The 24,230-nt window shown below is 42.9% G+C and overlaps 2 protein-coding genes across 2 annotated transcripts in view; both read left to right on the forward strand.

Annotated features, from left to right (window-relative positions):
• The first annotated feature begins 1,152 nt into the window (after positions 1-1,152).
• The window catches only part of LOC119219871 (F-box/LRR-repeat protein 16), a 28,180-nt gene continuing 5,102 nt past the window's right edge, over positions 1,153-24,230 (forward strand). Inside the window, exons 1-6 of the mRNA XM_037475330.2 lie at positions 1,153-1,560; positions 12,134-12,848; positions 15,884-16,126; positions 17,325-17,590; positions 19,110-19,194; positions 20,169-20,232. Coding sequence (XP_037331227.1) covers positions 12,141-12,848; positions 15,884-16,126; positions 17,325-17,590; positions 19,110-19,194; positions 20,169-20,232 — 1,366 coding nt within the window. The 5' untranslated portion in view covers positions 1,153-1,560; positions 12,134-12,140. The remainder of the gene's footprint in view (positions 1,561-12,133; positions 12,849-15,883; positions 16,127-17,324; positions 17,591-19,109; positions 19,195-20,168; positions 20,233-24,230) is intronic.
• Positions 12,150-20,257, forward strand: LOC134132992 (F-box/LRR-repeat protein 16-like). The gene is made up of 4 exons (XM_062566213.1): positions 12,150-12,848; positions 15,884-16,126; positions 17,325-17,590; positions 20,233-20,257. Exons 1-4 carry the CDS (start codon positions 12,150-12,152, stop codon positions 20,255-20,257), a joined length of 1,233 nt encoding a protein of 410 aa, XP_062422197.1.

Genomic DNA, 24,230 nt, shown 5'->3' on the forward strand with positions numbered 1-24,230 from the left:
TGAATCTTGTAATTACTTGTGACCTCACACCATATGCAGGGTTATTTGTTGTTAGTTGTTTGATGAAGAGTGATTTAGAGTTCAAATTATGGTTTACAGTTAATTTAGTCTTAAAATCAGGGAAATTGCATTTCTTATTAAAGACCAGGCTGGTATAATAAATCTTCTTCGGTCCTACTTTGTAATTAAGGCCTTCTGCGGGCATTGGGGAAGGGGGATGACCTCTTCAAAAATTGCCTGATGTCCATGGCTAATTAATTCATTCATTCCAAACAGGTGGGCAGGCTAATCCATGTGTTTACATACTTCCCGGATCTTGATTGGTGGAGCCGCCGCAGCCAAAAGGCACTAATAATAATAATAATAAATGTAATTTATATTGCACTTTACATTTTAAAAAATCTCAAAGTTCTACATAGCAATAAGCATTCACAATGCTAACTTTATGCTACAATGTAACCTTGAACCTTTTCACAATGCTAACTTTATGCTACAATGTAACCTTGAACATTTTCACGATGCTAAATTTATGCTACAATGTAACCTTGAACATTTTCACAATGCTAACTTTATGGTACAATGTAACCTTGAACCTTTATACAACGCTAACTTTATGTTGCAGTGTAACCTACAACCTTTACACAACATCTACACATAAAAAATGAGGAAAATCATTAAACAACTTTGACCGTGCTTGAACACTAACCTTAATGATGTAAACACAGAGTACACCACAAAGACTTGGCAATAATCAGAGGAGCTGAATACATATATTTGTATATTTATATGTGCTACAAGGAAGCGGATAAACGGAGGTAGCCAACATGAGAAACACCAACTTATTTTGCAGTGCGTCTCCTCACTTTAATTATTATTATAATATAATAATGTTTGTTCATTCTTAGCGAGACATTGTATTTAGCATGATAATGTTTCGGGTTGTAATTGGGATTTCTTCAAAATCAGATAATTGTAGCATTTTCAATAGCGTTTTCAATATATTTTGTAAATCCATGTATTAGATTATGTTATATTTCATTTGTATTTAGAAATCAACCCAGTTACACATACTGAGCAGGTTGAGAAGTAGCTATGAGCGTGTCTGCTGGGCTGCAGAACAATCCCAGGTTACATAAGAAGAGAGCGATGCTCCAGCTTCCCCATCCTATCTCTTTAAATGAGGCAGAGCTGCTCCGCTCTGCGTGCGTGTGCGCGCGCGTATATGAGGGTGTGCGTGAGTGTGTGTAGGAAGGAGACATTACGAGAAAAGAGAGGGCCACTCTGTTGTGGAGAACGACGAGGCGATCAGAAACACAACGCGGAGGACATTTATTTGGGATCGGCTAGGTTTAGCGGAGAAGGCACCGCTTCCGTCCCCGGGGAACTCATTTTGGACCTGGATGCTCTTCATGTGTCTACGCCTCCCTGTTGGATCTAACGAGCTGCGGCGCTGCCTTCTATTAAGTGTTTATTTGTGACGTCGGGAGAAACGCGATCGAGAAGCAGCAATAACATGGTGCTCTTTATGGATTAACGCCCGAGTGCATTTTCATCCGAGAGGTAAGGGATGCTGGGAGGAAAAAAGGGCCGGATGGGTGCAGCGGATGTGTGTGTAGCATGTGATGGATGACGGCAGCAGCAGCAGCATCCTCACTGCGGTCTCATCGGCTCGGACGAGCCGGGGGAGGGTCCAGGGATCGGGGCTTGGAACGTGGGTGTTCCGGCTCTTTGTGTGCACACCGCGTTTCCTTCGGGGAGACTGTAGCTGATCAGCCGCATCGAGCTGCGTGTTATTAGCAAACATGATGACGTCAGCGTTTGTCAATGACGCAACATCTGTCGTTCACCTTTCAGCAGGAGAGTATTGTTTTCTGCCAGGTGTTGTCGGTGCGTTGCTAGTTAACAATCTGGACTTAGCATAGGCAGCAATATCCTCTTTTCCCTTCAGATGCTTTAAGACTGATTGCATCATGGTAGAGATTCGTTGGCATTCCTCATAGATTTCATGTGGATTTGAACAGTGTTTGGCTGAAGTTAGTATTGACTGGCCCACGGGTGTTGTATTACTTTAACACGGTCACTTGTGAAACCAAAGCTGCAAGCTATCAAACGTGTCAACCTCTACATCAAGATGCTTGTGTTTGAAGCAGACATTCATTTCATTGCAGTCAAAACTGCTGTTCATGATCTATTTCATGGTGTTTTGACAACCAGTGTTTTTTCAATAAAATACATAACATTTCTGAGCAAATTTCTGCCCTCTGGTCTCCTGTCCTCTTGCACTCTGTACCCCAGGGGTGTTCAACTAAAATGTAAAGAGGTTTCTAGAAGCAAATGTTCGGAAGATCAACTATTTAGATTGATTTAATAGAGGGAAAGAGTTGTATCAACATCTGCATTTAATCAATGCACGACTGATGAATCAGAGAAATTCAGAGTGATTCAAAAACTCTTTGACAATATTTATTGTCACGTAAAATAGAATTGAACATATATGTATGACAGAAAATAAATGTTTTCTCAATAACTAAATAAAAGTAATGATGCAATTCAAAATAAGTATTAACAGAAACAAGTCTGTCCATTCTGCATTTAATGCTCTACTTTCGCTTTCCACTTTTCTCTCTTTTGAGAGAGAAAGACCGCCATTTGGTCCTTATTTTTCTCACCCGTCTCTTTCAGGGACAAGCTGTCAAAATGGCCAAAGATTTAGCCCAAGGATGCAAAAGGGTTAAGAACATTCTTTGACTTCATAAGTGCCTGTCTGCAAGGTACACTGAGTGTGAAAGATCTATAAATATTACGTGACTGTAAAGAAAACCTAAAGCTAATACAAAAGGGTCCTGACTGTTTTGCCTCCAGTTGGAATCGTCAAGTTACAATAGCCTACATGGAAGGAAAAGAGTTCATACTGTAGAAGAAAAAATGAAATAAATTGAAAAAATAAATTGACGACCAGGTTCATAAATTAACTATAGATAAAATGCATTTAGTGTACAACAAAACACAACCATGATTGTGGGGATATGTATTCGATAAAGTAATGGGAATGTTGTAGAACCACTGTAATTTTGAAACTGTAATCAATAGAATAATATCAATGTACAGTTATGATTGTATTCAATGTAATGTGATCTACCGAAATGCATTCATGTTATACTTGATAGCGCCACAACTGATAGACTGAGAGGCCTTCAAAAGCCAAGCTACATTGAACTCACCAGGAGACCATTCCCAGGGGGCGTGGTCACAGACTTTCACACCTTTACTGATCGGTATAAATACTTGTAGGCAGCCATTGTTCTCGAGTTCGCTGGTTGTAAACAGCAGACATGGTCTAGGGATGGTCGTGAGACTGTCCTGTGGCCTGTTGGTTGCAGAGACCAGCGGCTCCTCAGCTGAGATGTCCTTTTTAGCACAACACCCTTTCATTTATTTAATACTTTTGATTTTAACTGTTCACCCCAAGATGTCTCCCGTCCGTCTGGTGTTTCTTCATTATTTGAACACAACAATACCAAGATTTTACCAACTTTTTTTCTTTAGAAGCAGAGATAGCATGCAACCCAGTCACTTCCCCTTATGCTCTTCACTCATCCAACTCATCTTATGACAAAGGCTACTTAAAGGAAATGAAGGAAAACAAGCCCAATGTTTTCAGCACTGGCTTGAACAGTGACATATCAACAGCAAACAATGGAAAATTTAAGGTTCCCTGGTATCAGGTGCAAAGATGACAAGCATCAAATTCCCAAGACTTCAAAGAACGGTATCTTGAGGATCGACAAGCATACATGAAGGATAGCACGCTGTGTTATGAATGTATGAAACCAGTCACACTTCCAAGGAATGTCATCATCGCCATATTTGTGTTGTATGTAAGGGGAGACACCCTACCTGTCCCCACGATGAGAATTGCAGAATACGTGATGATAGCTCTCGCAAGCTCTGGACGCCATTTGCCGTGAACCATCATGCGTTGTAGAGGCCTGAAAGACAGAAGGAGAACAGAAGTAAGAGAAGGAGCTGATCCGTGTACAAATGTAAATCCTGTGCATGTTTTAATGTGTCGTTCTATATAAAGTAATCCGTTCCAATGGAGAGGAGGCTCAGCCAGAGACGGAGTTTGTAGCGGCCCCAACTTTCCAGTGGGATGAAATCCAGAAGAGATGGGACGCATGCGGCTAATGCTAGGAGGTGAATGATCTCCATTGAGGGAAGATGGAGGGAAGAAGGTTAGGTGGCCCAAAGGGAATGAATTTGGCTTTTCGTACATCGTGTGGCAAGGAGGAAGCTGACCGCTAAAACTCCATAATGGTAAATCACGGTCAGAAGTTTTAGCGGTCAGAAGGTAGGAACCTTCCGACCGTGATTTACCATTATGGAGTTTTAGCGGTCAGCTTCCTCCTTGCCACACGATGTACGAAAAGCCAAATTCATTCCCTAGGTAGGGGTGTCGTAAGGTAGGGGTGTTGTTTGCGGTGGTATGGAGGTCAGACGAAGTAATCAATTGTCTTTTTGTTAATATTGTTTACTATAAAAATTATGGACTAATACATTTAATAGATGGATAGACGAAGAACAAGAGAGGTCCCTCTGATCATATAGGAGGTGATGGACCCCACTTTCACATCATCCAACCTACAGCATCAGCAGTGAAAATTCAATGAAGTAAGTTTACGTTACCTAAACACACAATGGAGGGAGCAGAATAGGAGAGCAGAATCCGCTTTATTCACCATATACGTATACATTTTGCAATTTGACTATGTTTACATGTGCTTTCCATTACAAAAGCATTACTACATACGAAGATTAAACAAAATTAATTCAGGGAACATCTATAAGAATACAAACAACAAAAAAGAAAACCGAAATATTGAACAACTATACAATATATCTATAAAAAATATTTATAAAGTTGTATATGTATTCATTAGGGCTGTCCATGGAAAAAGAAAAAAAAACACAATTAATCTCACATTTTGAAATTCCTTAATCGTGATTAAAAGTTTGTTTTTCGAATTAACGAGTAATATCTTTAGAAAACGTGCATTTTAGTCACTATTGTTTGTTGTATTAAAAAAAAATAATTAAACCACACACATCTGATCATCTCCAAGGTAGAATGCCACCGGTCATTGTCACCAAATCTTCAGCTCTTTGCCCTTTTGTATGAAAACATATGCAACTGATGAAGTCAAAGATGAAAAAAGTAGCTCATTGCATATAACTGCAGGGGTATAACGTTCTGCCGACTTCACCTGTCACGTGTGTTTGCGCGTCTATGTTGCTTAGTAAGAAATGTATGGTGGCAGTGAGGGCGAAACGACACGTGCACGATACAACGTTAGCAGGAAACTTGGTTTCGTTCTCAAGGTGTGCTGTGTGGACTGGTTGAAATGCTTGTGAGCCCTCCAATGAGTTCATTATTTTAGAAGTGATTTGTGAAGACTACTGTAAGCGTCTCATCCAACCAGGGAAACTTCGTCTTTTTCTCCAAGCCACATCTTTCACTTGAACTGGCAGCACTTGACTCGCTGAAGAGCCTGTAGATGTTGAGATGGAAGTGGACTAGCATCTAGCAACATGTTCCGGGCACTATCAGTGGTCCGTTTGCCACTCACTCCCCTTCTGTTTGACACGTGGAGCAATTCCTCTATACAGTTCTTCTGTGCAATGCAAAAAGCTCTCCATCCTCGACTACCGTCTCGCTCTCTCCATCTAATGACTGCAACAAATTGCATTTTCACACCGGAAGTAAACAAAGTTGCCTTAACTGCGTTAATATATTTTTTATTTAATCCCGGCCATAATAATCACATTGATTAACGCGTTAATTTTGACACCCTAGTACTTATGTTTCACAATTTGATGGGCTGCATCCTTTTAGACCTGGGCTGGGTCCTCCAAGAACCTCATGGCTGAACCAATTGGTCCATGCAATGGAACGGTCTGACCTCCGGCTCGCATCATCAGCTTTACTCCTGCTGCGACCTTAAAAGCCTAAAAACACAACATAAACGTTCTAACTAAGAGCAGTTTGTTCTCACGTATTTAAAACACAACCCAAAATGCCCCATATCTCTGCCATCTAGATCAACCTATTGGGCACCCCTCTTGTAGAGTTTTCAAGTTATTCCCCAGGTAAATTCAACCAGAGAGCTTAAAAACTGTTAAAAGCTTAATAAATACAAGACCACAACATTGATGCTGCCATCCACGGTTATCTTAAATCCAAGAACAGTGCATAATGTACTCACAAATATACAAAACTCTGCTATGTCCCTTAGCAACCTGACCGACAACTCATTTTCTTTCTGTTTTCAGCGGGTTGCCAATAAATCCGGCTGCTATGACCAGAATAGGCCAGATTCTATAATGCCAGATTTGGCCCAGGTTTGGTAGCCATTAATGGGCCAGAACCAGAACAGCCGAGTTGCAGCCAAAGTGACGTACGCGGTCAACGCATGCGTCCGAAAAGGACGCATCCCACCGAATTGGGCCTGCGGAAAGATAAACATAAAGCTTACTGTCAGATGAGAAGCCCATGACTGTAAACCCACTGCAGAGCAGCTGAACTAAATTGTTTGCTGCAAATTGGAATATCTCATAACAATGAGCAGTGTCCTTCAGTGGCCCTGACCACAACAGGGTGGTGAGTGGAGCACACACGCTGAACCTACTGACCGAACAGATGGTCTCTAATCACATTTAGTGTTCAGATCAGTACTTCAGGCTGGCCTCTCATTTGTCAGAGAGAATATTGATTGAATATTGATTTGATAAATCATATTTACTGTATTTCATTCTTGCTAGTATAATGTTAGCTCGTGATTAGCTGCCTGGTTAAGCCAAAGGGCCTCATATACTGAGTTGACTAAAAGCATATCTCCACAGCAGTTGCCAAGTCAAATCCAAGGTATATCTTATTGACTGGCGCATGAACAACGTTTCCATTGCATAAGAAATGGGACGGCAATAAATGTAAGCCTCAGGGTAGGCAGGGAAACGTTTAAGAATTCTAAAAAGAACTTCATCTTTGTTGCAAAATGCATAATAATTGATCATGATAATTGAAAAATAATTGGAATACATTACTGATGATGCAATTATAGACAATTACAAGTGAATTAAATACTTTTTCACCTCCAACTTCTTGGCTTTTAAGTGGGGCTGGGAAAGTTAACGCGTAGTAATCCAATAACCCTGACAGATTTCATCATGCGTTGACATCTGTTTGAAATATTTTTTTTTAGCTTTGGGACAGGCTTAACACTGTTGCACACATTAATCACGGAAATGGAGATACTGGATGTACTGTTCTTTTAAATGGACATTTGCATTCAAAATCTCTACCAGACGGCGTAGTCGATAAAAGCAAAGCTATTTGTAACCAGTAAGATAACCGGAAGTATCTGATCACCAGAGTACTACCCTCCTGAAGTACCACGAGGCTGAAGTACCACGAGACTCTACCAGTTAACGATGTTATACAGCATTGATGCAGCCCACTAGTTGCTCTCACTAAGACATGCAGACTTCACACAGCAGTCTGAAGTACAACATCTGCACCCTGTGAAAGGTGCTTTTCTCCTGATGGTCATAGTGTTCAGAAGAAGAGAGGTTCTTCATCATCTGAAAACATGAATGACAAGAATGACCATGTGTGCCTTAGCAACTGCCTTGGTGCTGAGGGGTAAAAAAAATGTAAAGTCAGGTGAATGGATACAAAAAGTGGACATTTGAAGTTAATTTTATGCTTGTGTAACTGCTCAACCTGCCTCACTGAAAGTGTCCCCCCCCAACAGGATATAACAAAAAGCAGTGCCTATTATCCTCAATTGTCTGTGTTGGTAATGTTTATTCTTCATAATGCGTTGTTTCAGTCTAAAATACCAAAGTCTCCTTGCAGAGTTCCGTCTTACAGACCCAGTTTGGGATGCACTGTATTTGGTGTGTTATTACACAGTACTTGTGTATATTCCAGTGGTGGGACAAAGTCATTGTTATGCAAGTCACAAGTAAGTCTCAAGTCGTTGCCCTCGAGTCCCGAGTCAAGTTAAAATTCAAAGCCAACAAGTCTCAAGTCGAGTCCAAAGTCTTACCATTTTAGTTTCTAGTCATTTCAAGTCCTCTTATTATAGTGGGGACGGGGAACCCTGGGTGATCGTGCGCTGCCTCACAGACCTAGACTACGTAGGGAAGGGAAGGGTGATGGTGGATCGACTGTGACTGTGTTATAGTACTTTAAAACGGACGTTGACATAATGTTGGCGAGGATTTCTATCGGAGTCTGAATACGGGTTCAAAAATCCCGATTTTTGTAAGCATGAATGAGCTGTCTCGTTGATACGGTAAAATGCTAGTGAGTTACGGTACATTTGATAAGGTGCTCAGTATTCGTTCAAAACTTACCTTTCTTTGTGCAACTTCAGGTGTCGAAGTTGGACGTTGTGGCAGCTCCGTCTGTAATCTTCGACCCGCATGTTTTGCATATAGCAACTCGTTTTTTGTCGACTACCTCGTAATTTTTATAGCCAAACGAAACTATCTTCGGTATCATTTTTCCAACTGGCGCGTTGTTGCGCTTCATTGGTTGTCTTGCAATGTGCCTGTTTAGATGCTGTCGAATCAGAACCAGGTGGGACTGCAGTGATTGGATGTCGTGCAGGCAGCGCTCTCTGCATACAGGTGGTGCACATTTTTTTGACAGATGCAGATAAACAGAGCGGCGCGGCCGTGTGAAAATGTTTTCCCCTAGTTTTCATGGGAAGTAGCAAGTCTTCTCGAGTCAAAAGGCTCGAGTCCAAGTGAAGTCACGAGTCATCGATGTTAAAGTCCAAGTCGAGTTGCAAGTCTTTGTACGTTTTGTCGAGTCAAGTCTGAAGTCATCAAATTCATGACTCGAGTCTGACTCGAGTCCAAGTCACATGACTCGAGTCCACACCTCTGGTATATCCTACCCTACTTTCTATAATTGAAACCACCAGGGAACTGCAGCAGTTGGTTATTTACAAGACACTAATTATTATTAAATATTCTTTGCTGAAAATATTTGTATTCATGCAATTAAGGAATTATGTTTTTAACATGTGCTAGAATGTTCAGAACATATAGAGAGTAATGTTCAGTAAATGAAGGGAACATTTGAAAAACAAATACTTTCAGTGAAATAAATTTCAACAAGGCAATCAGTTTTGAATATCCTTCGATGTCAAATGCGGGCTCATTAGAATAAACCAGAGGTGTGGACTCGAGTCATGTGACTTGGACTCGAGTCAGACTCGAGTCATGAATTTGATGACTTGAGACTCGACTCGACAAAACGTACAAAGACTTGCAACTCGACTTGGACTTGAACACCGATGACTCGTGACTTGACTTGGACTCGAGCCTTTTGACTCGAGAAGACTTGCTACTTCCCATGAAAACTGGGGGAAACATTTTCACACCACCGCGCCGCTCTGTTTATCTGCATCTGTCAAAAAAATGTGCGCCACCTGTATGCAGAGAGCGCGCGCTGCCTGCACGACATCCAATCACTGCAGTCCATTTGACCGTATCAACGAGACAGCTCGTTCATGGTTACAAAAATCGGGATTTTTGAACCCAGATTCAGACTCCGATGGAAATCCTCGCCAACATTATGTCAACGTCCGTTTTAAAGTAGTGTAATGAGCTGAGTTAAAGTTATTAGTTAATCAGTTATGCAGATGTTGCATGTGTTCACGTTATGCGCTGTTACCAGCTGTAGTTACGCGAGACAACCCGAGTTTTGGGGGGCCGTGTATGCGGAAGTGTTCGTTCGGCGTGGTGACGGCCAACAGTGACCGAAGTTGAGTTGTTTTATATGAATAAATGCAGCGGAGTTGCAAGCCAGTCATCGCCTCCTTATTTACGCTGCAGCATTAGGGTGAGCGTTACAGTACTATAACACAGTCACAGTCCATCCACCATTACCCTTCCCTTCGTAGTCTAGGTCTGTGAGGCAGCGCACCATCACCCAGGGTTCCCCGTCCCCACTATAATAAAATGACTCGAAATGACTCGAAATTAAAATGGTACGACTTGTGACTCGACTTGAGACTTGTTGGCTGTGACTTGTGACTCGACTTGGGACTTGCTTCGTCTTTGACTCGACTTGACTCGGGACTCGAGGGCAATGACTTGAGACTTGCTTGTGACTTGCCTAACAGTGACTTGATCCCACCTCTGGAATAAACTGCCCACAGCTTTACTACTAACTTTGTAATGGTACACCATATTTTCCTCTCAGGCCATTCCGAACAGACTGAGCTCATTCAGGATGGAGGCTTAAAGAGACAGGCGGACAAGCCCCGAAAAGGAGCACTGTTAAAATAAGCTAATGTGAGGGGTCTTTACCCCTGGACCTCCAAAGACTAGTTTACGATGCTGAAGTGTGAGGCGACTTGCATCCAGGTGATATTAGTAGAGTTCAGTGGAGATAGGGGTTCATGGTGAGGAGGCGCCGGCCTAGTTATTGTTGCTGCCGTTGGATTACAGGCAGCATCCCTTCGATAGAGACACCACAGACTCAAACTGAGCAACGGTAATTTTTGATGTTGCTGTAGCAGTGTGCTCGATTTTTTAAAATTTGACATCCGAGTGAATATTCTGCTCCTTGATGGGTCAGCCTGACATTGCTCTGGAACATATGTACTCTTTAGTAAGCGTTTGCAGTTGGCCTCTGTATTGTATTATGTAATCGATGAACCTTGCTGATGTTACAGCAAAGGCAGAGGCACTTTCCCTCTGCCAAGGGATAGACAACAAGTAATTCAATGTGATCGAATGTAAAATCCCGATTGAAAAGTGCTATTGTACATATAGACAATATGTACCTGTATGTGTAAGTGGACGTAGCAGTTGTTTATTCTGCAGCTGCTTTTATCAGTAGCGTGGGCCAGAGGATGCTGTTGTGTGTGAAGCCCTGGAGTCAGCAAGTTACATAATTGTGTGCTTTGAGCCTGTGAGCTGGTTCAGTGGGATCACAGAGAACACACTCCGTGAGGCCATGGCCCACAGCATTCATTTGCACCTTGATGTGTTTTCACTTGGACTCTAGGCCCAGGGCTGTTGAATGCAAACAGAAAAAGACGAGTCTAAATTTGGGAAAATTTGGACAAATCTGCATTAACATTAAAAGAAGTTGGCTCCATTTTTTTGGACGTTCACAGAAATATAAAACAAAAGCTAGGGAGAAAGACAACAAATAAGGGAAAGAATAAACAGGAACACAGGATTAACAAATAGATGTTGATATGTAGTTTTTTTTTTGCATATCAAATAATTAATAAACATCTAATATGAATGTCAACTGTTCTGTATGTTGTACGAACATGTCATTTACTGTACATATCAAGAGCAAATGCATAGATAAACTGTAAAATGATGATAGATACATAAGCAGAAGAAATGTTGGAGTTTCATTGACAGTGTATTATAACGTTTTGTTGGGAGTGACGGCATGCAGAGGAAAAGTGTTCAAACGTGTGTGTTATGATGTTCTGAGGTACCCCCAAAGGAGAGAAGCTGAACTGGGGGGTGTGCAGGGTGCAAAAGTCTGCAGTGACGTGTCCAGGTGTACCAATCCTGGATTGAGGAAGCTACAATTATGTTCGTTGGGTGACAGGGACAGATGTGTAGCTGCTCCTCTAGCTGGAGATTTCCTGGAGACCTCTTCATATTGACTCTCTATGTGGAAATGCACTTATTGTACGTCGCTTTGGATAAAAGCGTCAGCTAAATGACATGTAATGTAATGTAATGACTATATCTTGCTCTACAGCTCTTTGGCTGTAAACTTGCTACTCTGTCCTCCTTAGTATGTGTGCTCCTGGCCTGGTTTACTTTTAGTATTTGGCTTCTGGCAAAAATCATTATTATTATTTACAGATTCCTTTCTGCACACAAAGATAATCTCTCAGTTGACATTTCAAGTGATTTCATGAAACATTATACAATTGTGCGGTTCACTACTCCATTAATACAAAGCTAAATGTTACTCCTATCACAGTCCCAAAGCATATATTGTTTTCACACCCCTGCATGTTTTAAGTCTCAAGTTTTCAGTATTTTACAGCACACATTTACACTTTTTTCTTTCCAGGTTCCCAATGTTGAACATGACAACCCCCAGCGAGCTGAAGTCTCCCTGCGTGACTCGCAACGGTATGGTGAAGTTGCCCCCCAGCCAGCCTAACGGTCTAGGCAGCGCAAGTATCACCAAGGGGACACCAGCTGCCAAGAACCGTCTGTGCCAGTCCTCCTCAGTACCCTCCATCCTGCCTCCTCCACCGACCACCCTTCCCTATCACCACCACCATCACCTGGACGCCTCTGGCTTGCCCAACTCAGCAGCCTCTCTTTTGGCCTCTGACATGGAGCCTGGAAATCTTCTTGTGGGCTTGAAATCGTCCCTTCGTCAGCTTCCCCCCCTCAGTCTCCCCAAGCCCATCCTGTTGGAACGTCAGCTTGTTCTAGATGAGAAACTGCTCAACAGGTTGCTATGGTACTTCACTCCATCTGAAAAATGTGTGCTGGCGCAGGTATGCAAGACATGGCGCAAAGTGCTGTACCAGCCCAAGTTCTGGGAGGGAGTGACACCTATCTTGCATGCCAAGGAGCTATATAACCTTCTGCCCAATGGGGAGAAGGAGTTTGTCAGTCTGCAGGCCTTTGCTTTGCGTGGATTCCAGTCCTTCTGCCTAGTGGGTGTGTCTGACCTGGACATTTGTGAGTTCATCGACAACTACCCACTGTCCAAGAAAGGTGTTCGTTCAGTCAGTCTCAAGAGGTCTACCATCACAGATGCTGGTTTGGAGGTGAGTCAGGATGTGTGTGTGCCTGATTCAAGCGGGTTCTAATTTATACATATCAGCTAGTTCATGAATAGCCGGAAGATTAAAGCATTCCAGCTCTCCCTTACAGCCTCAGCAATAATTGTGATGACAGTGTGGCACATTTGGCACAGGTCAGCAACAAATGTGAGCAGCCATGAATGTGGTTATTTTTGGAAAGAAACACATCATCTGTGATCCTCCGTGTTGGCCTATTGCTGTGAAATGTTTCCAAAGTTTCCATTTCCCAGCCAGTGCTTTCGCGTTCTAATTGCCGCGCTGACTGAAAACATGGACGGACGAGCCGAAAAAAAAAACGACACTCCGCTGCATTAGAAAAAGTCCCTTCAAAATAAAATCACAGGATGATTTTTTTTTTTTCCCATGCAAAGGCGACCCACCAGTTGAGAAACACTGACCTAGATTGTTATTGGTATACGTAGCGTTTCATAGAGTTGCCCTGTTGGGCACCCCAGACTTGGAGTATATGGAGTTACCTTGTTATAGTTGTCTAGAGTAACATTGGGTAACCTAAAGCAGCGGTGTTAAACTCCTTTCAGGTTTGGGCCAGATACTGCCCAGTTTGACCGAACGCGACGCGGGCTACTGGTACGGCTGAGTTTTGATTAATGTTGTCTATGAACTGCAATAAAAAACGTAAGGCGAAATGACAGGAGTCAGTTTTTGGTTCTGTCTTACTGTATAACTGAATATGAGACCAGCATGTACCGGCTGTTCTGGTTATTATGAAATATAGTTTGACACAGCAGTAGCAAAACACGTGAGTACACTAAAATTCTGTGACTCTCAAGATCTGTGATATTATGCTGTGATTTTCCTTAGGAGCAAAAGAAGCATGAGGTGCCTTTATGAGTTGTTTTTCAAATGGCTCTTCAAACCTGCCAAGCTCGGCGGCTATTCTCGGATGAGTGGAGGGTTGAGTTGTTGCTATGGAGAAAGCTGGAATTCTTAAATGCATGATCTTTGTAGACTTTGCTGTTAAAGGCTTATGATTTGAGCATTACCATTTTGTTGGACCTTATACATGATATTTCTTTTTACAAAAGTAAAAGAAGTAAAACACAGCTCTCTTTGTGGTACAGAACGTATAGAGCTTGTTTAAAAAATTTGATGTTCAGAATTTCACGACGCCACCTATCTTCTAAACTGTTGGCTGCCAATTGAGACAACAGGCCTTTCTAGTAAGAATAAGAAAACCCTTCTCTCTCACAACATTCTGTGTTACCTTAACACAAACAAGAGGCATTCATGTTGCATCATATCAAGATAATACAAACCGACATTGTACACATAGAAGGAATTGAAGTTGTGAGCTGATATGTTAAGTGTTTGTCGTTCAGTTTATCATGCTGCACAAGTGTTCGCGTGAATCGGGGGGTCGCAACAAGGGGGCATGGTGGGCCGACAGGGGGGGGGGGTCGCAGCTTCATCACCAACCAAAAAAATGAAAAATTAAAAAAGTCTCTTATTATAATATGAAGTTCTTCTTGTTTCTCAGGATTCATATAATGTAGCCTTTCATGAGGAACAGTGTTTGAAATGAAAAAATATTCCTCAAACTGGTTACTGCATGAATGACAAAAGTATTAAGAATGACTAGTACTTTTTAAGCAATAAGTTACGAGAGGCAGTACAGTATCGTCAATGTTACAGTTCAAGCCGTTGACCTGTAACATTGACGCTTCAATGGTGGGCTGGCCATAGGGTATGGAACAGATGGCACTAACTGGCGGGTCACGGTCCGGACAAAAAGCAAAAAAAAAGACTGATTCAAACGTGACAGCGCACTTTTCGACTCGTCTTTACGGTAGTGGTTTGAAGCACAGACCAATTGAGTTTAACCATCCCACGTGATACTATTCGACCAATCGAGTGTCCCAAAAGAAGTTGGTTGTGGTGGCCTACGAGAGCTTCTTGTGAAGCAAGAGTCTAATGGAGAGAATCACAGTCCGCTGAGTCGATGTTAGCCCGTTTGTACTGTTAGAGAGCTGGGGGCCGCAATGGCCTGGGCTCTAAAGGTAGTCGGGTTCAAAAACCAGGACTTTACTTCAAGCAGGGTTTTGGGACACGGGTAATCAGACAAGGCAGGTAGATGAATCCGAATTAGCAAGCAAAGAGTCACGGGTACCGGGTCAAAACACGGGACAGCACTGGGGTAAATCACTGGACAGAACAAATAGTAGACACAGACACCATATACAGGGCCACGAGACACAGGTGTAAACAATGAGGGCAGGGCTTGCAACCACTCAGCACACAGGAAGGGAGGTGTCTGAAACGAGATGCAAGGTGAGGGTTAGAAACAGACAGTGACCACAAAAACTACCAAGAAGGTCCGGGCAATACAGTATATAGGACAATGTTTTAATCAATGACCAGTATAAGTAACTCGGATGATATTTATACTAATACAGGTCACTGTATGATAGACAATGTTTTTAATGAATGACTAGTTGTATTCTGAGTTATTATATCCTGGATGATGTGAATTACTACTACTAGTATAGGTATGAACTATGAAGTATCAATGAATGACTTGTATGTTTCACCTCTATTGTTACGGCACATAGATAGCAGAAGGCTGACTCATCAGATGAGAGCTAGAAATCATTTTTGTGAATACAGCTGTAAGAAAAAAATGTTTACAGTCTAGATGCTAACTTAAATAATATGATGTTAGTAGACCATGAAACAATCCGGTCCATTTGCCTGCTTTTAGTGCTTGATATGACATTTGACATGTGTTTTTTACAGATCATCTGTCTTTCGTACTTCTGCTTGAATTTTGTGGAAGTTTAAGCAAAAATAACAAAAAGTTACCAACTTGAGTTTCAAGCTGGGTTCCTGTGTTTTATTGGAAATTACTGTCAAAGATTTACAATGCTGCACAAGTGCAACCTTTCATTAATCTGATCCTGTTTTTATCTCTGTAATTATCTCTCTGAAACCACATCCAGCAGCTACGTCAGTAAGTCGGACTGGTTTCCTTGATGTTGCAGGTCATGTTGGAGCAAATGCAGGGCCTGATGCACCTTGAGCTGTCAGGCTGCAACGACTTCACAGAGGCGGGCCTGTGGTCCAGTCTGAATGCCCGGCTAACTTCCCTCAGTGTCAGTGACTGCATCAACGTTGCGGATGACGCCATTGCTGCTATCTCACAACTCCTGCCTAACCTATCAGAGTTGAGTCTGCAGGCCTACCACGTCACAGATACGGCCATGGCCTACTTCACAGCCAAACAGGTAAAGTGACAAGATATGACAGTGTGTTTTTGGAGAGCAGGTCCCGGCCTGGTCACTCGTGCCATTTATAGTGCATTCCAACTCCATCAGAAATGTGAAGCAGCAGACTGATATTCACAATGGTTCATGTTAGTAATGATTGTTGGTGTGAATGGCAGTCATCCCTGTGATAGCCTGATGATCTGTGCAAGTTGAAATCTGCCTTAGCTCAATGTCAGCTGGGATGGGTTCCAGCACCCTGCAACCCTGAACAAGATAACCGGTTACGGATAATGAAACTAATATTGACATCTGATTGGAGGACCGGTGAGACAGGTTGTCAATCCGCTCAAAAGTCAGCCTACAGGTTCTTTTCCTCAAACTCCGGGCAATTTAGCATACTTTTCTTTAGGATTTTTAAAATCGTCAATGATCACGGCTGAAACAGAGAAAATACCACCCGGAACGTATTTCATCTCCCAAAAAATGGAGTTTATCTCAGGCTAAGACATACCCAGGATCATTTCGACTGCGCTGAAAGCGGACCACTGTACATCTTCTCCAGGCTACATCGCACCGGCTCCTGAAAACGACCCTATCCGTCCCCGTTTATTATGAGGTGTGGAGTGAGTGGATGCGTGTAGAGTAAAAAGGTTTTCTCATGTTGAACTCAGGGGCTCCCCGGAGTCCTCCGCTTGTCCCCCTCAGCTAAGGATTTAGGTTCTCTACGAAGAAACCTTTCAGGAAACTTCATCGGCTCAGAGCAAATTCCGATTTATTAACTTCCAATCGAAAATGAGGTTATATTTCAGTTTCTAGATAAAAAAGGTAACAGTACAAAGTCTTACAAAATGGGTAGAAGTTTAAGATCCCAGAAAAAGTACAAAGTCTGTCTCGACCTCGTATCCACCTCCAAACACTCCAACAAACACAAATGTTTTTTTCTCGGGCTGATCTTTTATAGTCCTGCGTGACATAAAAAGTGCTAAGATTCAGGATTTTTTTTTTCGGATGGGGAAAAATCCCACCTGTCAGCCTGCAGTTGGCTTGCAGTTTACCAAAGAAAACAGTGACACAAAACAGTGACACAAGTGTAGCATATTCATATATTACGAGCTAGAGGTCGAAGTGAGCCATGCCAAAGTAGATTTTCTTTTTACTTTACTTAAATGCTTTTACTGGCATAATCAAATAAACTAAAATGACTTTCCACCCCCAGGGCTACACCACACACACTCTGCGGCTCCACTCCTGTTGGGAAATCACCAATCACGGCGTGGTCAACATGGTGCACAGCCTTCCTAACCTGACTGCCCTCAGCCTCTCTGGCTGCTCCAAGATCACGGACGACGGTGTGGAGCTGGTTGCTGAGAATCTGCGTAAGCTGCGCAGTCTTGACTTGTCCTGGTGCCCTCGGATCACAGACATGGCCCTGGAGTACATTGCCTGTGACCTTCATAAACTGGAAGAACTGGTGTTGGACAGGTCAGTATGTTTGTAGTCCTTTGATTTCATCCCTGCTAAATGCCTGTGACAAAGCCTGATATGTGCAGAGTTGGCCATAGTAGCCCATATAATATACTCAACTGTACTCATATTGAAGTAACTAAATCTTCTAGATGCGCAGGGATAAGACCTTCACTGTCTGATTTTAAATCTAAAGTATGGTAATAACACGACACATACAGTAAAGTATGGAAACACTTGGTGTTTCACACATTATGGGAAAGGTAGAGCAGACAGCATTACCAATGCTGATTGCTTGTACAGGTACCATTTTGCAGTACTACCATCACATGAGTGTGGTCAAGCCATTACAAGCCGTCGGTTCTTCCTTTTTTCTGCATATAAAAAGGTTTATTTGGGAGGAGTATTTCCTATGCCATTAAAAAGGTTGCAGGACAGAAGATGTCGCAAGAAGATGTGTACAAATATAACCACCATCGGATGTAACCACCATCACTTGCAATGACCATCAGAAATTGTAGAAGTCAGTTGATGAAGGTTAATGAGAGAGAAGCCATCCAAGTAGGTACCAGGGCCCAGAGCTGCATCCAAGGTTCCTACACCTGAGGACAGATTGTCATTGGTTGAAGGAAGGAGACCAAAAATGTTCTCTAATACTTAGAATGAAGTCATTACTTCTGAGGTCTAAAGGCTGAACAGAGCCGTGACTCTCTGTCAGTCTGGCTACAGGGCTGAAGAGAAACCTGCTGTTATTTTTTGTTTCCTCTATTAATTGTGAGTAATTAGCTGACCTTGCACTAGCAGAGAGCCTGCTTATTTGCTGACAACAATAAGCGTCACTGCTTTTTTGAGGAGGAGTACATTAAATATTGAACTGCAAGTAATGCGTTTTTGATACTTTTATCGTTTTGCATTAAATCAGACTGAGATTTTTGCTGAAATGGATTGGATGGCCCTACTTAGAAAATTCCCACAATCTGCCCATGGTGGCAAAGGCTTTTAAAGTATGCTGATCGGGTCGACATGACAACAATTTGATGCATTGGTAGATGTTCATCTGTTATAAGATAAATCGTTTTTCAATAGAAGTCTCTTGAAAGATGGCTTAAATGTTCTATGTATGGCATTCGGAGCATCAAAATCCAGCAAACAAATATTATCTCTGAAGAGATATAGATGAGTAACGATGACCTGAGCAGAGTCTGTTTTTATCAGAGCCTGTAAAGTGGCGTGGTTACCTAGCCAGGCCAGCCATGCATGTCCTGCAACGCATTTTGGTGCAAAAGAGCGTGCACAGCAGCACAGGGCCGCTGCTGTCTGCACTGTTGAAGTTATTTGCAGTTTTAGCATTGCAAGCACCTTTAGCAAGGTTAGCAAAATTAGCACACTGACCGACTAGCCCCCTTCAGGATTTGCGATGTTGGGAGCTAAAGTATTGATTTACATCAAACATGGTCAGAAAACAAGAACCTGGGTGATGTCTTCTGGATTCAAAAGGTAATGGTTACTCAGGTGTTTTGTTTGTGTCTATATTTAGGTGTGTGCGGATCACAGATACTGGGTTGGGCTACTTGTCCACCATGTCATCATTAAGAAGCCTCTATCTGCGCTGGTGCTGTCAGGTAACACAAATGACACACATAAACCCACACCCACACGAGAGAGAAATCCCTGCATTTTCTTGTACATTTAAATAAATAGATGTTCCAGATTGTGAATGTATACGACCAGTTTCTGAGAAAATATTACAATATAATAATAGGATATCATTTATTTATTTACTGCTATACCAGGGCTGCCCACACGTTTTCATCTCGCAAGCTACTTTTTAATCGACCAAGTTGTTGCGATTTACCCCCCACAAAAAATGGTTGGCACTTCAAACACAGCCGTCAAATGACGGAGAGTTGAGAGCACAGCAAAGTGCACGAGGACAGCAGGAAGAGTCGCTAGCTCAACTTGTTCCACCACCAGGACGACCACATGTGTGGGGTTGTGTTTAAAAAAATATATAATTAAACAACAGTGTCTGAAATACAGGCTTTCTAAAGTGATTACTTATTAGAGTTAGACAATTCTTTTTAGTTTTCTGCTTAAATGTAGGGCCTCCCATTTGAGTCCAACCACTGCCCCATTTACCTTTCAGTTTATGAACTATAATAAACAGCCTGTGGAGGGTTGGTAATATGGCCGCAGCTGAAGTTTCTGCCAACTAATGGTGACAAAAAGTAGGCTCTCCAAACAATGATGAGGCAAACGATGGTGGTATTGTTGTTTATAGCTTCGGCCTTGTTTTCAAAGTTTGATTACACCGATGATGGTGAATCAGAAGGCATTAGATGCAAAAAAACATGAGAACTGATATCCCCATAACACAGAGAGTTGTAGAGTGGCCGACAGGGGGGAGGCGCCTCAGAAGAGAAACCCATGAGTGCAGACAGTGTGGGATCCATGGTAACGCAGCGCTGACAGCTAGACGGAGTAGCTTGGGGGGGGGGGGGGTCGTTGCTCTTGTACCTGTCACAAAGATTATGGTTTCTCATATTGTGCTTGTGTGTGTGTGTGTGTGTGTGTGTGTGTGTGTGTGCACGCGCAGGTACAAGACTTTGGCCTCCAGCATTTGTTTGGAATGAGGAGTCTTCGTCTACTGTCTCTTGCAGGTATGAGTTTGAGCTCCAACAGTGATCTCTACTATCAGAATCTGAGCTGTATTTTATACGCATTGATATCGATTTTTCAAACGAGCTACATGCATCAGAGAAGGAGTTAATAAGCAGGAACGTATTTGTTTCAAACACAATCTACACACATTAAAGATTATTTTTTGTTTGTCGAGTGAATTGAAGCTAAATTTCATAGCATAATTAGGACAATTCTTCCGGTATTTCCATAAATATAGCTCAACCCGAGTACACAATCTAAAACATGACCGAGGTCAGGTAACACACGATCGAACGTAAGCACATTACTTACGACCACTTTACCTACGTTACGCCATCTAAACTCCGGCACCGAGATGCCATCGCAATTCCCCCTTCAAACAACAACGTTCTCTACCGGAAGGACCACTACAAATTACTCTGAAGTTTCCAAGATTCCATAAGATCTGAAAATTTCAACGGCGTCTCCGTGATCCAGATGCTGCTTTCCTCACCAGAAAAGCCACCGAGTGGAGTAAACCAACTTCCCCTGGGCTCACGACATCCCCCAAAATCCAACCTTCAACATCTCCACCCGGACCGCTGTAACCCCGCAAGAAGCACTAAAGGAAGAAAGAATCTTATCAACAGATTGGACACAAAAGCTAAACTCATGACTTCCTTAATGTCCAACCGCAGTGTCAACCGTCAGGTAAACACCGGTGTAATTGTCCATGACGTCATTGCGCAAAAAACTACGTCGATACGTCACCAATCAGGTTAAAGATACAGTACATACAAATCACCCAATAGAAGCAGCTCATACCACCGAATTGCGTGGCTTAGTGATTAAATACTCCCAGGCCTTTTAGAAGTCTCGCTTCTCGCTTCCCGCCCATGCCCTGTTTCGCCATGATTTAAAAAAAAAAAACAATATTCTTCCTTGCCTTCGTTGCAGTTAAACCCTGGGGAAATACCGCCCCCAGCACTTCCTATAGTGCTTTGCAACACCGAATGGAAATCACCGCTACCACCCACGCTATTTGGAGCTACCAGCACTGGGATGCCAGCTCACAGCAACAATCCTCAACCTCCCCAGCCAGCTTAGTAGGAGCGCCCAGCATCGAGAAGCTGGGGCGCCTCCTTGCAATTTCTCAACTACCACAGCAGCCAGCTTTAGCCGGGGCTCACAGCACCGGGATGCCAGCAGCCCCACCACCTTCTTCCTGCCACCGAGATGCCAGAGGTTACGTCTCCCAGTCGCACAACTGATGGCTACAAGTTGGAGCAACCAGCACCGGGAATGTTCATTTTCAATATTTACATAATAAAAATTGTACAACATCACACAAAGGCAACCTAACAATGCCAAGGATGCAACACAGTCAAGAAAATGCAACGCCGTCAAGAATGTAACGCAACAAGGCATCAACATAACGCTCATGGCACCGGAATACTGGCGTACATCTTGTGCAGCTCCTCATCGATGGACTTTCCACCCGGGACACGTCACTCAACCGTGCACGCTTTTCAAACAGAATCAGTCAACCAGTTCCTCGCCAAGTAATGGAAAGGAGACTTCTTGATCGGCCCATCCACACAAACCCCGTTCCTGCATTACCGCATAAACCCCATTGGCATAGCAACTAGGAAATACTTGGGAAAAGAAATGTATCAACATAGATCTCTCCGCACCCCACTACAGCACCATACCAAGCATAAACAGGTTGATTCCTAGTGAAGATATCTCCGAACTTGGAGTTGCTCTCTCAGCAGAAAACACAACAGGACCATCTACATCCACTGAATTCCTCAGAATCACACTCATCACGGGGTCATTCGAGGCATCTCTGCCAACCGAAAAAACTGCATCATGCCTTCTAATCTCAAACTTCCTCCTTGCCACACGCTGTGCCAAATGTCACGCTCTTTATCTCCTCGGCCACCTAAACCTTGCCCTACGTATTGTCCCTCATCATTCAGCTTTCACCTCGTAGCATTAGCCGCATTCGTCCCATCCCTCCTAGATTTCACCCCTCTGGACACGAAATACATGCGTATACGGATGCCGCGTATTGTGTTTTTTTGGGGGTTCCTACAAAGGGAGATGGTTCGCAGAGAAATGGCCTCCTGAGCTCGCAAGAGACTGCCTAACAACCTCCTCAACAAAAATGTACCCCCATATTCCGCACTGATGTTCAAACCCATAAACCCATTCTACCACTGACAGCGAGCTCACAAAACTCCATACTCGACAGCCTATCAGCATCCACCCTCTCGTCTTACTGGACAGCTTGGAAGAGCTTCCACAACTTCCACAACCGATACCAAGTAACCTTCCCTTCATTCGACCTAGTGACCATGACACGCTTCGTCACCTTTGCCCATTCCGAGATGGCCATCAAAACGCCTACTATCGACGGGCATAAACTTCTTCTGCAAACTCTTAACCTGGAAACCATGTGCAATCCACAGTTATCTTCAATCCTCAAAGGCCTATCAAAGCATGGCCTTCGTCGCCACCCCCTCACCTTTGACCTACTGTTCACCTGTATCATCACCATCTGTCCCAGATACAGCTACCGGCAGTGTTGGGAAAGTTCATTTTCTACATGAACTAGTTCAAAGTTTAGTTCACAATTTTTTTTCCATACGTTGCTGTTAGCTATTATTTTTCAAAATTATTGCCACAGCCCAGAACCACAGACAGCAATTATTCTATCAGTTTTAACACGCATCAGATTTAATCTTCATATCCTATTTTGAATCCTTATCCAACCAGGGTTTACATTAGCATTGAGGGGACAGCATTTCCCCATTGTTGCTTTAATGCTATGTCGCTGTCCATTCACTCCACACTAGCAGCAGCTGCAGCGTTCACCCCTACAGTACATTCTCAAACACATGCTGCTTGAATGGTCTTTTTTAAATAAGGAATTATTAAAAGAAAAACAGGACAGTAATCATTAAGGTGCAAATGTTTGCAAAGAAAGGTCAGATTCTTCCCATCCTCACCAACCTTGTCAGTAACTTCATAATAACTCATTTAAATTATTATATGCAGCCTCTTTGCTACACGCAGCTGTCGCCTCCATGCATTTCTTTTTTTTTTGATGACGCAAGCGGCGGTGCGACACTGGTGGCTGGTGTTGCCAGATTGGGTGTTTTTTCCGCTACTTATAAATGCGCGTTTACGGTGTGTTTTCTATAGAAATCTGGCACCCCATTGAACGATGTTAACCTGAAAGAACGTGCCGTTCATACACCAGCATGAACGAGTTCACGGTAACGTTCATCGGGCAGTAATACAGTACGTTCAGTTCGCGTTCGCCCCAAATATGAACGAGTTCATGAAGTATCGTTCAATGAACGCGTTCAGACACAACACTGGCTACCAGCACCTCTCCTTAACTTTGGAAGCCATGTTCTCCTTGTTTTTTTTTCGGATTCCTCAGTTTACCACCTCAACCCTCACTTTCAACGCACTTCGCCATGCCTGATATCCGATTTATCTCCTCTTTAACATTCTACTTAAAGCAAATGAAAACCAACCAATCAGGCCAACCGCCCTCTGTCTTTACTTCAAGATACAGTCATCCCTGAGTCCATTCGAAACCCTTTCTACGTACTTCAGCTTCGACCATCCCAAAGCCATCACCAACAGACCCACTCTTCATCTCAGAATCTGGCGAAGCAGCCACCAGATTTGCTACCACAGCTTCCCGTATGGGCATCCCAGAAGACCTCATCCAATCATGGGCTCGGATCTGAAGGATCTTCATGCTGCTCAATCACACCTCACGTAATGGGAATCTTTTAGGGGTTCACCGTGCCATGGGCGCACTGCGGATCCTCCGACCTGGCTCCCCACAACCCAATCCGACCCACCAGACTAAATCAATCAATCACACATTCTCTCATGTTAAACGCCTTCAGTGAAGGGCATGCTCTTTGCTAGTGAAACATAATAATCTGCTGCTTTTGTAGGAAGGAATATTTCATAAAAAGCAACAGAGCAA

The sequence above is a fragment of the Pungitius pungitius genome, chromosome 12 (assembly GCF_949316345.1).
Source record: "Pungitius pungitius chromosome 12, fPunPun2.1, whole genome shotgun sequence".
Taxonomy (NCBI): domain Eukaryota; kingdom Metazoa; phylum Chordata; class Actinopteri; order Perciformes; family Gasterosteidae; genus Pungitius; species Pungitius pungitius.